Source organism: Etheostoma spectabile, chromosome 18, assembly GCF_008692095.1.
Source record: "Etheostoma spectabile isolate EspeVRDwgs_2016 chromosome 18, UIUC_Espe_1.0, whole genome shotgun sequence".
Taxonomy (NCBI): Eukaryota; Metazoa; Chordata; class Actinopteri; order Perciformes; family Percidae; genus Etheostoma; species Etheostoma spectabile.
In genome coordinates this window covers 11,400,940-11,415,582 of record NC_045750.1, presented here as the reverse complement: position 1 = coordinate 11,415,582, position 14,643 = coordinate 11,400,940, and the positions used below count along the sequence as shown (strand labels likewise).

General features: G+C 41.1%; 1 protein-coding gene across 1 annotated transcript in view; it reads right to left on the bottom strand.

Annotated features, from left to right (window-relative positions):
• Positions 1-14,643, bottom strand: part of stxbp5a (syntaxin binding protein 5a (tomosyn)) — a 96,431-nt gene that overhangs the window by 49,881 nt on the left and 31,907 nt on the right. The window contains 3 exon segments of the mRNA XM_032542675.1: positions 1,374-1,508; positions 9,241-9,341; positions 10,531-10,612. Coding sequence (XP_032398566.1) covers positions 1,374-1,508; positions 9,241-9,341; positions 10,531-10,612 — 318 coding nt within the window.

The following is a 14,643-nucleotide window of genomic DNA, read 5'->3' as shown; positions in this document are numbered from 1 at the left end:
AGAAATATTTTATAAACAAAAGGAGTATTTCTTTAATCAAGCAACTATTTCTTACATTCCAGAGATGTATTACCTCACATAGAAAGAGCTGTTTTGTGACCACAGGAACAGCTTTGGAATAGCGATGATATGAAATGAAAGATGAAATGATGTGTGTGGATGGTTTGGGGGGGGGGGGGGGGGGGGGGGGGGGGGGGGGGGGGGGGGGGGGGGGAGCTTCGACTTCTAGGTAAAACAAGGTGATGAGGAGTGAAAGGAACTGTAAAGGTGAAGGTGAAAAGAAGAGAATAGAGTTAAGCAAAGAAAAGTGAAAGTTATTGCTTGTCCTTTAGTCAAGAACAACTCCCGTATCTACCTCTCTATCTTATCATCCACATCTACCCTCTATCTCATTATTACTCCAGTCCTTACCTTCCTCTTCTGCCCTTTTTTTCTTTAATTGGAAACCTTTTCCTTCTACCTGTCTATCCTCACTTATCTGCCCGACTGCTCTTCTGCTGTGCCCTCTGTTACCTGCATTTATCCCTCTGTCATTACTCCTTTCCTCTCCTCCATTACTCTTCCTCTTCTGCATGTCCTCTCCCCCAGGCAAAAGCCCCGTCTCATCCATTCCACTCCCGTCTCCTCTCTGTCATCCACTCACCCTCCTCCCCGCCTCCTCCTCTCTCTCTCCCACCACACACTTTCTTCCCTGCAGCCCTGTCGACGAGACGAGACGTCTGTGTGTACCATACACTGATCTCGGCAGACACCTGTTCCACCCCTCCCTCCTTCCTCCTATTTCCCTCTCCTCACATACACAGACACATGCACAGAAGGGAATGTGGGGGGAAGTGTGAAGCAAAACGCTCCAGTGAATAATTTAAGTCTCTACAGCAGGGAACCAAAATGGAGCCTGTCAAACTGACAGATCCATTGAAACAGCAAAGAGACAGGTCGCGCACTACCTGGAGTCCAATACAGTGCCTGGAAATGATAGACTGACTGATGATTCTTTCTTATCTCATTACATTTAAGCTACAATAACCTTTTGCCAGGCAAGATGCTGATTACACAGCATCCCTTACCCCCTTTAAGTGCAGCAAGGTGAGTAAATAGACCCTGGGATCAATGATGCAGTGCTGGCGATATGAGTTTGATTCCTGCAGAGTTCAAATATTGATCTGCATATCAGTGATATACTGTGGATGAGCACCCCCTCCATACAGCACAAAAACCTATACATCAGCATGCTTAAACTTTGCAGCATTTGAAGAAGAGGAAGAAAAAGAGAGGAAATACATAATTCAAATTTAAGAAGGAAAAAAAGAACTTTCAGGGCATTAAGAGTGGGAGGCAGCATCAGAAGATGACGCGCAGGAAGTGACACTCACAGTTCAATGGCTTTGTTCCACATGATGACGTAGCCTGAGAGCATAAAGGACTCCACGTTGACGAGGTGGATGTTCCCTCGTTCTGTGCCGATGTACAACCATTTACTCTGGAAGGGCAGGTGGCAGAAAGTTATTCTGTAAAGAGAAGGAGAATGAGACACAAGTTAAAAGAGCAGAGCAGAGGATGACAGAGGAAAGGAAGAGGAAGGGTGGACCAGGGAGAACGACATAGACAGCCGAGAGACACAAGCTTCTTGAAAATCACTCGTCGTTCTATTGAAACCAAAGCCAAATTATGCAAAACTTTGAGAGAATTATTAACCACTCCATCAGGTCGAAGCAGTTGAGATGAGAGTGGCAAACCAAAGAGAATTTTGAGTCATTCAATCAGCCACCTTCTCTACAGACCTACAGGATACATGAGGGCAAAGAGACACCCATAATTCTCCTGTTTTCATCATCTCTCCTCCATCTCCTCCTTTCATCCAGCCATAAGACTCAGAGGTTAGAAACATTACCCTCCTTAACCGTGGTTATCCATTCATCTTCTCATCCTTTTTCATCTCTTCGTGACGTTTTATCAATTCTTCAATTCAACCTACAATCCGTCCGAGGAATAATAATATACAACCTTGGTAATCCGGTTTGCTAATATTTCAAGGTTGTCCAGCTCCTCCAGTGATCCTTATGACTCTGCACGTTGGTTTGAGCTACACCTGTGGACTTCTACGGCCTGTATCTATAAAACAACGGCTCTGGCTCCTCCCCTAGGACACACCGCTCAAGTAGGAAGAGAAATAAAGTTGTATCCTTCTCTTTTGACAGCACTTTCTTTTTTGTCCCTTATTTCCAACAGGAAGGACACAATGGAGTGCCACAACAAGTTTAATATCTGAATGTTATATCTGCTGTCAAAGACGCTTTAAGTAGATTCAGTATCTATAGAAAATATTACATTGACATCAAATAAAGTGTATTAAACTCACGGCCAGGTCCCGTGCAGTATCCCAGGAAAGAAATAACCCCCCTTTCCTATGCTTTAATGACTCTTTCCAAATTACGTTTTATCCTATACATATTTGGCAAAGGACGTTAGCTGCATATGAATGTCTTTTGTAGGAGAAATGGTTAAACAGAAACATTGCATTTATACTTTATGGATATGCATATACTTAACACAGCAAAACACAGATTTGCAGTGATTTAGAATGTCTTTTAATGCTCAGAAAGCCGCTCTCTCTCCCCCACTCTCTCTTTTTTCCGAGACTATCTCACATGGTTGCTCCAGGGCTTTCTGAGAGTAGCAGTTCTTACTACAGCACACAAACACAGACACACACACACACACACGAGCACACACACACACACACACACACACAACCCTATCTGTCCCAGAGCTCTGTTCCAGAAAATAAATGTTGGAGGAGAGGCATTGGGATACTTGACATAAATTTCATTCACACAGTCCAAGATACTCACAAACCAACACACTAACCTACATTTACATACAGCAGGAATATGGTCTGTCTTAGTCAAATATGAGAGTAATTAGAGTTGCATATGCTCATTCAAGTCTCATCTGACCAGGCAACATCACCTTTTTGCAATTCTTTCTTTGAGTATTGCATAATACATTTTTGAGGAAATGTAAAAACGTAATCCGGGCAGCCTTGTGTTTAAAAAATGTATCTGCCATGCAAATTATTTGTATATGAAGATTATGAACATGATGTGTAGGAGACAGGGTAGCAAGAGCATGAGCTGACTTACTACTGTAACACAAACAGTTGATCATTGAGAAGCAGACTGCCTAATGAATGTAATGTCCTTTTCCATCCATACATATGAGGGCTAGATTTGGTGGTTGGTTTTCGGGGGTTTGATTTTGTAAATCACAAATACTGTGTTCATGAACGTCTATTTGTCTAGACATGCTTGTTCTGTTATCATTTGCTTGTATGTTGTTCTGAGAGCAGGTATGAGTAGGCCGGCTGAGAGGCAGTGTCAGGAGGCACAATTATACAAATCTGCTCGCACTTTAGAAGTGTGTGCATGTGTGTGTTCATTTATCTGTGTGTGTTTGTATGCACCTGATCGTTTCTGCAAGTGTACTTATGTGCGAGTCATTGTGTTCACACTTGTAGTGCACACACGCACGTCTCCTGGTGAAATCTCCAGCTTCAAGGGGTCACGAAACACAAAGGCAGCTGCCAGCTTGCCGGCTCAGGGCCAAAACTCATTGCCTCAGAAATGAAATGACAGACGCCTGCCACACACAACTCTGATGCTAACTGCACTGTGGGCAAGCTGTATGAGAGCATGGTTCACTGCAAATGAATTGAAGAGAGGGGATACTCGAGGAAATCATCATTTGGAATGCAAGGTTTTATGTGATGTTCCTATCAAAGAGGATCATTGCTCCAGATGGAGTAATCTGTGCCTGCCTGTCATTAGAAAGTCACCAGCTCGAATCTAAACGGCTTTGATTTAGTAATACTTTCCTTTTTCTGAACACTTTTTATTAAACTGCCCTGAAGCAAAGCACTAATCACTAACCACCGAATAGCTGACTAGACCATAATGTAGTAAGAAAAGAATATGATTTGGTTACAGTAATTAGTACGTCGTTGCTGCCGCAAAGCAGTAATAGGACTAATAATAGAATGCAACAATGTAATGTATCCAAACGTTTCTTTAAGAATCATGCTGGTGTGCGCAATAATGGCAGGGGAAGAAGCTGACTGAGACAAAAAGAATAAGGGCTGGTTATGTTTCAAAATATAATAATTGTCATTTACTGTAGAGTGTACAGTAATCACAGCTGTACTGTATCTGTTAATCCTCTGTTCTCTTATCTTGCCAATATTCTTCTTTTCAGAATACAAAGGAGTTTTAGAGTCATTGAGAGCACAGATATTCCTTTCGGCATTGTTTAAAAATTGTTGATTCGGACAATGACAATGCAGATAACAAAATGCAGACAACAAAAAAAGTTGATTAAGTGCTGAATAGCCTGTGAGATTTCCCATCACTTTTTAAAGAAGAAAACACAAATGAAATAGAAGTCAGTGAAATACAGTATCCATTCGGCAAAGCTCCAGACCGGATGGAGGAGTCTGTTCTAATCTGAGAGGGGCCAGAGACCCCAATCTACCCACAGGGTCTCAATTAAAAAGAATCTAATCTGATAACAGATTGCGTACACACACACACACACACACACACACACACACACACACACACACACACAAATTGTGTGTGTATAGTGGAGAGAGAGTGTGAATGTGTTTTAGAGACAAAGCATCTGTGATATCAATCAATGCCTGAGCCTCATAATTAAAACAATGCTGAACAGAGATGGCAAAAGTACTCACTTCCCGTACTTAAGTAGAAGTACAGATACATAATACGTATTAAAAAGTACTCTGGTAAAAGTAGAAGTACTGATTTAACTTCTTTACTCAAGTAACAAGTACAGGAAATGTTCTTAAAGTAAAAGTAGCCTTGCGAATGACAACCATTTTTTTATGCAAATGTTAGCTGGACCACACTAATTTAATTTATTGATCCCCAGTGGGGAAATTACAATTTACTTTTGTTAGTAATCATTACACACAGGCCTGAAATACACAAATGGATTCATGCACAAATGGAGAGATGTCGGAGTGAGTGGGCTGCCAGTGCTGGACCAGCACCCTGAGCGGTTGGGGGGGGGGGGGGGGGGGGGGGGGGGGGGGGGGGGGGGGGGGGTACAATCCCTTGCTCCAGAGCACCTGGTGCACCCGGTCCGTACCCACTGTGGTCCATACGGGGACTTGAACCAGCGACCCTCTGGTTCCCAACCCAACTCCCTACGGACTGAGCTGGACTGACTCGTTTTTAATATAAAGCTACATGCAGATATTGTATCAACTAGTATTAGATTATTTTCAAATAAAATGAATGCTCCCTAACCTTAACGTTAGTTGGGTTTGGGATTCACATGATCGGCTGGATCACTTAACTAAATGCTAGCCAACCAAGGCCTTGTCATTGCTAGCAGGATGACGAATGCAACGTTTTCTTAATAAATTTACAGAAACAAACAACAAATAGCATTTGATACCAACAAAAATACGCATTTACCACTATGTATTTTTTTCAAATTAAATTGTAAATTATTGAAAGCCAGCAGTTTGTGGTGTTTTGGTTGGCACAATTTGCAGCACATTATCACAATAATTCAGGCTGATCAGGACCCATTAGCTTTGCGTCCTGATCCCCCTGTTGGGGTTTTATTCGCTATAACAATCACCTCACTCTACATTTTTTACATTATCCCTTACGTATATTTTCCATCCAATTAGATTCGATTTGGTATTGATGACGCAAAATAATAATAACGGTTACTTTACTGAAATTATTTGAAACTAAAGCAACGTGCCAATTTTGTAAAATAGAGAGTAGAAAAGTACTAATATTTATGTTAAAAATATAAGGAGTAAAAGTAAAAAGTTGGCACAAAAATAATTAGTCAATTAAAAATATCTGAAAAATCTACTTGAGTACAGTTAGAAAGTATTTGTAATTGATTACTTCCAGTTCCAGTTGCTGAATGAATTTACCTTCACAGTTTTTAATATACATTTGCATTTTTGGATAAATCTAAAAAACTTTCTGCCCAGCTGCAGCCTTAAATCAGTCAAATACCTCTGAGTAAGGTCTAATCGGCTGAATAATTTTTTTCAGGTATTTTAAGTAAACCCATTTAATTTACAATTTTTTAGGTTAAAAAAAAGAGATATTTTAGGGTTTAAGTGTCTTTTTCAAAAATACTTCAAGACAGGCTATGACTCCCGCTGGGATCGAACCAGAGATTCAGGTAATTTAAATTCCAACATTAAGTGACTCTGACGAGCTTCCAGAGGTTTGGAGCAGCTCAAGTCAAATATATCATAAATGAAATTAGTTATTGTTCTGATAGAAACAGAATTGTCTCCAAACCTTACCAACGACCAAGTAAGTTAAAGTGAAAAGATCAGGTCTCATTTGTGTTTATGTGTATTGGTGTGTATGCGTGTGTGGTGACCCTAACCCCCCCTTATTATCTCCCATCATATCACCCTGCACTGACGATAGCTTCCACATCTGCAATGCATTCCTGTGAGGCCAGGAGGTGATGAGAGCATCCTACGCCAGAATGACTCGGCAGGATTTCTTCTGCGCTCCCTCCATCCCCACACTCCTACCCACAGACTGACTCACTGCTTTCTGGCCGAGGCCCAGTCTGTCTCAACTCCTCCTCTCCTCCCTTCTTTCATCTCTCCTAGTGCCTGTGATCTGATGTGAATGGATGCTGACGCTGGAGGGCTTTCTGCAACACTACTTTCAAACATCAACTCAAATTCTGATCAGGGGAAGGAATGAATAGAAGGAAGATCATCTTTAGCACTTCAAAGGGTAATTTTGAATCATGTATTGTACACTGTTTTGTCTTGGACTAAGTGATCGTTTCAATTACTTAACTAAAAGAATTGTACTAGGACATGATTAGTGACTTAACAAATGTATGTAATGTACTCAGAAACTTAGTGGTTGAAACATTGGTCTTGTAGTGAAAGATGTCTACAAACCAAATCAAATGAGAATCAGTTGCTTTGAATGCAAGCTTTAATGATTTACAAGTATGAAGAGATAGTTGTCTTTTCCTTAGAGTTTTGAAACACTGCACCATACTTATATGATAATAGCACCATAGAGACTAAAAAAACCTGTAAAAAGCCTTGATCCAAGCAACAACAGTGTCCACCCCTTTTAAAAAAATAAACAAAGCAGAAAGAAATGTGTAGACTTTAGCCAGCACAGAGCCAGATAAGATCTTGAAACGTTCTCAGAGTGCAAGACACTTTGGCTAAACTGTGTGATAGGAAAGGTAAAATACGATGGACTCAACAAAACCCTGATGGTCCCACTAACTTTGGAGGCTGCTTCTTTGGAGCTGCTATTATGATAATAGCTATGGGGGACTGCAGAGTTGTGTATTAGTAGGATAAAGACTGAAAAAGTTGCTGCAAAGCAGGATTTTTTTTCTATACTACATTGAATTAACTAAGCCATTGCATTTGTAATAGCCCATTTATGTCTAAGCATCTAATGTATATACCTGCCTACTCCTGTTCAGGGTCCTGAAAAGCCCAGCAGCCCAGCATGCACTGCCAAAAGACACAGGAATACAAAATGGCAACGCATACAACGATGTGTGTCAAGCATCAATGCACCTGCGCCCTATTATTTTGTATGTAAGCTCACAAAGCGCCCTGGTCTGGGTGCACGTCAACATGTCAGAATAAGAAAATGTTCTATTACGCAGTATCTGAGCAGCAATTTTATCACATTTACTTCCTGGATGAGCCCATCCCTGCTACTGTACTTTGACTGCTTATTCTGTCTATATGGCACATCAGGTGCGTGCTATGGCTGTCAATTGATGCAATGATCTGCGACGTCACAGAGCGATTGGTGAAGCCTGTAGGTGAGTTGCGGAACAGCAGACAGATCAAGACTGTCTCACTCATGAGGTTGAGAAGAAATGTTTTTTGCATTTTCTCCTCCAAACTTTCATAGCTTACACATTACGTATGAATGAGGACTGAAAGCAAGCATTCGTCCTCGTTGAAGTTCGAGATGCATTAACTTCGCTCCTTCCTGCTGCGGTTTCTTGAGGTTGTTGCGTTGGATCGCGGTGTTTAGTAAATGTCAGAAGCGGTCAAGCATGTCCGCAAGAACAGAACTCGCCCTAAAAGCTGCTACTGGCCACTGTCAGTCACATCAGCGGCGTCTCAGATCATTGGCTCTGACATTTAACCCATTCGCCACTTTTAACTGAGACAGAACTGTGGCCAATGATATGATTGGCTCTGATGGGTAATTGCTGCATCTGCGTTTGGAGGAGACAGACATGGACAGCAACTTTCTTGAGGTGAGGTGATTCAGCACTTCACTCATCTTGTATCTCAGAACTTAGACATTTGCAAATGAAAAAACTTTTTTTTTTTTTTTGCAATGCTTTTTTTTTTGCTCGTGAGCCAAATACCAGCTATTTGATATTGGATTGTCCTTGATGTAGCACCAAGGAGAGTTTTGAAAATGGTCCCTGGAGCCAACTGTATCAACCATAGACTGTATATAAAGATGGATGACATGTCTCCACTTCCTCCCGCTGTACAAAAGTGAAGACAAAATATCCCAGATACGAGTGCTGCCATCTTGTAATTTTGGAGCCAGAGTTTGTGCAGCAGCGTAATGCAGTGGAACAGCGATACAAGTCCCATAATTTGACACACCATCCACAATCTCATAATGGAGGCCTTTGTGCATTTGTGTACATGTAGTGTGTGCCTTGGTGTATATTAATTGCTTGTGTGTGTTTATGTTTATGCTCTGTTTGTGTGTCTGTGCGTGCGTGTGTGCGTGTAACTAAACCTTCAGGTGTTTGGGTAGGTTCACACCTGTGCCACAGCGATGAGAAAGCCTCAAAGGTAGAGTAAGTGACCCAAATAATGAGTGTTTAGTTAGAGACCAACAGAGAAGAGAGAGAAAGAGAGAGAGCGTGAGAGAGAGAGAGACTCTCCGTCACCTTCTTTTGCCCTGTGCAGAGTTTTGCAAGCGTGCAGACACGCTTGCCAAATGAAATGCCGTCTGTTTGCTTTCAGCATGACAGACATTGAAAACTAACAGTTCACACAGGCAGCAAACTGTGACACTGCCCCTGCTCAGAAAGACACAGATCATGTTGCACCAGAGCAAGTGTGAGGGCCTAAATGAGAAGTAAAAGAAGGAAAGCAGAAGGTCTTTCTCATCATTGGTAGTGTTTGTGTGCCCCTCTTACCGCTCTCTGCTGAACTTGAGGGAGTGGAGGATGGCTGGTCTCTTCTGTCTCAGGTTCCACAGGTGGACACTGTCGTCAGCCAGAGCACTCACCAGCGCTCCCTGTCACAAAAGAGTAACATTTTACATTCAAAGATATCACAGGTATCATCACAGACATACTGTACATCTAGGTTTTAACTGCAGAACGGTTCAGAAACACATCTAAAGACTGCACATGCTTTCACATGCAATGCATGAGTCAGACAGCCTTCCCTGGAAACTGACTTTAAATCAGGCAGCTTTCTCCCAGGTAGCCATGATGATTCATAAGATGTATATAAGTGTATGTGCATGTGTAGGTGGTACTAAAAATGGTCTCCATCTCTCTGAGGGATTGTTTAAAATGCTGACTCACAGTCACACAGACGCTGGCACGCGCGCAGCAAACACACACGACTAAGCATGAAATACAGCATTTCTCATAAACTCAAAGTAAATCAAACTCATGTTTCTTTTTCATATGATTCAGAAAGTGCTGTAGATATTCAATATTCATAAGATGGGTCCAGCAAAATACAAAATTGCCTATTTTTGCTGAGCAATTGCCTAAAAAGAGTTGGGTGATTGTGGGTTTATTCACATCTGAGATTATCTGTGATTCAAAAAGGGAACAAATAACTGTACGTCAAAATAACATCATCCCCATGCATTGTCTATCAAAAGTTTCTTTTTATAAATCTCCGGTTGAGATTCAACTGACAATTTCAATACTCCTGCTAATAAAATACTTGCGCACCAAGAAGTGTTGACAGTTTAAAATACTCAATGCTATGAACACAGTAGTACACAGTACTCAAAAGGTATTGAGGATTACCAGCATTACCCAGCCCCCATGGGGACTTTGGTCAAATGACTCTTGGTACAGTATCATACAAGTAAAAAAGAACTGCTTACTGCCATAAAACATGGAAAGACAGGAAGAGATAAGGAAGAAAAGGGATGTGAGTTACTTTCACCATACCAATGCGATCATTATCATACATCCTTTCCTACACAGTTAACAGTAGGAACTACTTTTTTGAACATTTTAAGGGATGAAATGAGATTACGAGGGATGGATATTTATGAATCTGCCCATATGTTTTATTAAATGACATGCAGCACAGTGAACTTTTTTCCAATAACACTATTAACCACAGAGTTACCTCCCTTTGGCTTTGTAAGACAGCGCTGAAGTACAGATGCCTCACTGGAGTCATACGCAGTTTGCTGACTACAAATGTTTCTCTTGTGTTTTTTTGTGACGTACCTCATTGATGAGAAACTGTAGATGGATGACGGCTGCTCCACTCTCGTGCTGACAGTAACACTCCACGCCTGGACGACCAAACCTGAAAGGTTCTCTGTCAAGGAACTTACAGTACCACCACAGGGATGTTTCACCAAACCACTTGTTTTTGTTTGTGTAGGCAGCCCAGTATGCACTGAATATACATGAGGCGGCTCAGGACAACAGCCTCAGCATTTGAAGGTCATTTGCTCCTCACTACACCTGATTCAAAGGTCATGACAACTGCTACCTGGTTACCTGCTAGGAAGGAAAATGGAATATCCACAGTGACATTTGTATGGTCTACCAACAGAGCTTGAACACATTCATCACCTACAACAAGATTGCCGGGCTTCAGCCTTTCTGACACCTTCCTGTGAATTACATTCCTTTCTTGTAGAATAAAGGCACTTAAGAGCCACTTACAGCACCTAACACTATGTTACTATGTGATTCAGGTGTTCATAATGACTTGGAACTGCTGAACCAAGTGGATGACTGCAATTACACAGAAGTTGTAGTATGTTAGAGTGCTTGCGAGGAATATAGATATAGTGGAAACAACAACAGGAAACATTGGCAGTGCCACTGCAAAGGAAGAAAACTGTAAGAAGGACGGAGGGGAAGAAAATGGAAGGAGGGGGTTAATATATTACAAAATGAATATTTAGAAAATGAATCAGCAGAGAAGAAGTGGATATTATGTGAGCACATGAGAAAATGATAGCAGAGAGAGGATATAGTTAAACAGAGATCCGCAACTCTGATAAAAGATGCGGAGGAGAGAGAAAACATGCAGAGAGGGGCAGAAGGGTGGAGGCTGGGGGGAAAAAGAGAGATGAGGGGAAGGGACTGACAGAGAATAAGTGGCTTCTCTCCCTGAGGAGAGTGAATGGGTGAGCTTACTGATTATATCCATTCATTCTTCACATGACTCAAAGTACTAGGGTGGGGGGTGGCGATTTTTCATCCTGGGGGCACATAGAGCTGTAACACCCTGGGGAAGACGCTATTGTTCATTAGTGTGTGAGTGTGTGTGTGTGTGTGTGTGTGTGTGTGTGTGTGTGTGTGTGTGTGTGTGTGTGTGTGTGTGTGTGTGTGTGTGTGTGTGTGTGGGAGTTTGACCACCGCACAGTGACTTATAAATACAGCTTAATCAAACATTATAAGAGTATCTTTCATGCATCCACATAGAAAATAGTGGGAATGAAAATATATACTTTGATTAACCAATTCTACATATTTGAACATCAGCAGAATAAGCTGCATCACATGTTGACAATGGTAGAAACAGCAACAACAGAACAAGCAGAGCCATAACAATCTTATCCAAACACCAATAATCAAGTCCTCCTCTCCCACGGTAAAAACTGCACCTTCAGCCCGGCGTAATTTATTAGGCTGTAATGCATGTAATCATTCCTGAGGTTTGTTGTGACCATCCTAATAAATAAAGTCACCACATTAACGAGCCAGCACCACACACCTTGTTTCTCCTCAGCTACAACCCTAACTTTTCCTTTTAATTTTTATCCTTTGGTTTAAATACAAAACAAAGGGTTTATGAGTAAACACACACACACACACACACACACACACACACACTATATACTATGTATTTTGATCCCATCTTTTTCACGGTTTGCATCATTTGATCCAATTTAATCATCTCCATTTGGTGGCTAGTATTTCATTTATAGTTATGTTTGACCACAAGGTATCAGTGTGATTCAGTAGCATTTGTACTGCATGAAAAACTGCCCTCTTCAGGTGGATTAAGCTTTAAGCTCCCCCTCCTGGACAGGCAATTACAAGACTACAGCTCTGAGCCAGTGATGCCATGACCAGGAGAAATCCCCAAGCTTCACTAGATTTCAGCCAGTAAGCCCACAGGATGATTGAGCACACCAAAACTATGACACCTGGAGGGTGCCATCACATCATTGATGATCACAATCTTCCCCTATACAACAACTGACATCTAGCTTAGCCTTTAAAAGCTTGAAAATACTTACTGTATGTTCACCAGCCACCTCTCTCTTAACCCTCAAACCCTTAAGTTCTCTCACTCCACTTCTGAAAGTAATGGAGTTGTAACCTTCGCTTCTGCATAGGATCTATAGGAAGCAAAGCTTGTATTCTGTCTTCTGTCAACAATAAATGGGATAAAGTTCACTCATTGGTCTGAATATGTTTATGAATAAGGACCCAACCATGTACCAAATTGTTAACTATGTATCATAATAACACTCAAAAGGTGTAATCCAAATAAAGTTGTATCCTGGACGTCATCAAATGTATCTATCTTCCATTTCTGAAGTGATTGAAGAAATAAACTGCCACTAGAAATTTCAACAGTATGAACATCAAGAGGATGTGCATTCTACATTTAGCCTTCAGCTTCCTCTTTGGGTTCCGTACAGAAAAAAACACAACAGTGTGTGTATGCCCTGAGTGTTAACACAATGACCAAAACAGATGGGTTCGATTGGGTTGGTTTGATTTGTTCAGGCATCTCACTTGACAATAGTGTGAATTGTCGATCGATAACATTGGATTTGAGAAAGCTTACTCAATATCACTGAGTACCTGCTTTGAAGACAGATAGAAGAGAGATAGCGTGAGAAATAAAAGTTAGAGGCACATATTTGCATTTCTTTCGCCATACTCAAGTTTGTCCTGTAATGGCATTTGTAATAGTAACTAGTTGTCTATAAGTACTTAAAACATAAAAAAGTGAAATATGTATCATAACAGGTCACCGTGGCACCGGACATTTAAAGTTTAGAGCTTCATACACTGCACAAAATTAAAAATATTAAAAGTACTCTTGACTATGAGAGAGAAGCACATGAAAAGCTCATCAGCACACACTGTCACACCCAGTGGATGAGGACAGAGGACCCTAATGCTCTCTCCACTTGACCTATATGACTGCGATCCTCGAGGATACTGCTGCTGGCTAAACTGTCACAGACTTGGGCACGCTGACGTCCATGTAGGCCAGAATGTGCAAGTAAGGGAGAATAAGCTAGCTTACATCAGCTCATTTAATGAGGATCGTGATGTGGTATGCCTAAAAGCTTTAATTTTTTGCTTTCGCTTTTAATTGTTTCCGAGCTCAGACGGAGAAAAGTGATGAGAGAGAAAGTGGCGCCTCTGCTATTGCTGTTTGCCAAATCATACAAAATAGTCCATCATAACGCCTGATGAATTTTTCAATTAGCCCTAAATATCACAACTCAAAACCATCCCATCTGTCTAGTAGATAATACGTACAGAGGTACGTAGTTTGTGTTTGTGTTGAGGAAGTTGTTGAGCATCCTGTTTGTGTAACATTCATACATGCAACAGTGCCCGTGCAGTGTTAGTCAGGATGGTTTGTCCCCGCGACAGTGTAGTCCGTCTCACTCAAAATTAAAAATTTGAAAACTCTTTCCTTATGTTTCCTGGCAACCAAATCTGCCAGGGCCTCAGAAAGAGAGAAGGAAAGATTTAAGGTTGTGCTTTCGAAACTGCTCAAATTGCCTTCTCTCTGAAGAGAGGCAGCCATCCCACAAGCACATTATCATAAAGCGCACATACGTGTTGACACAGAGGAAATCATAAAAACACCCTGTAACATAAAGTCAAACCTTCACAGAAGGAAAAGTGGATTTTATTCATGTTTCAATGTTGCCACAATAATTATTCTAGAAATACAGCATGCCAAAACAAGATATTGAGTCCAATTGGGAAAGACTTTGGATCAGTGTATAAAGAGGTTTGCAAAGAATGAATTTTCCGATAATCAACTTAGTTGCGGTAGACTGAGGTTCTGCATTCTTCTCTTCACATTTATGTGCATGCATCGACTAAGAGACACTAGTTCTTGCAGAATACCTTACACTTTACATAAAGAAGCTGTTAAGCTCATGTGTACCTTAGTAAAACATGTCTAAATGCTTTAAGAATGTTATTTGATTACAATGAGTGTTTACACCCACTTGTTTTTATGCACATTTCGTTTTGTGCATTAAACGCTGGAAATATGAGAGAGAAAAAGAGTTAAAATACTGCAAACGTTTTTTGAGCTTGCTTAAGTTGAAGTAG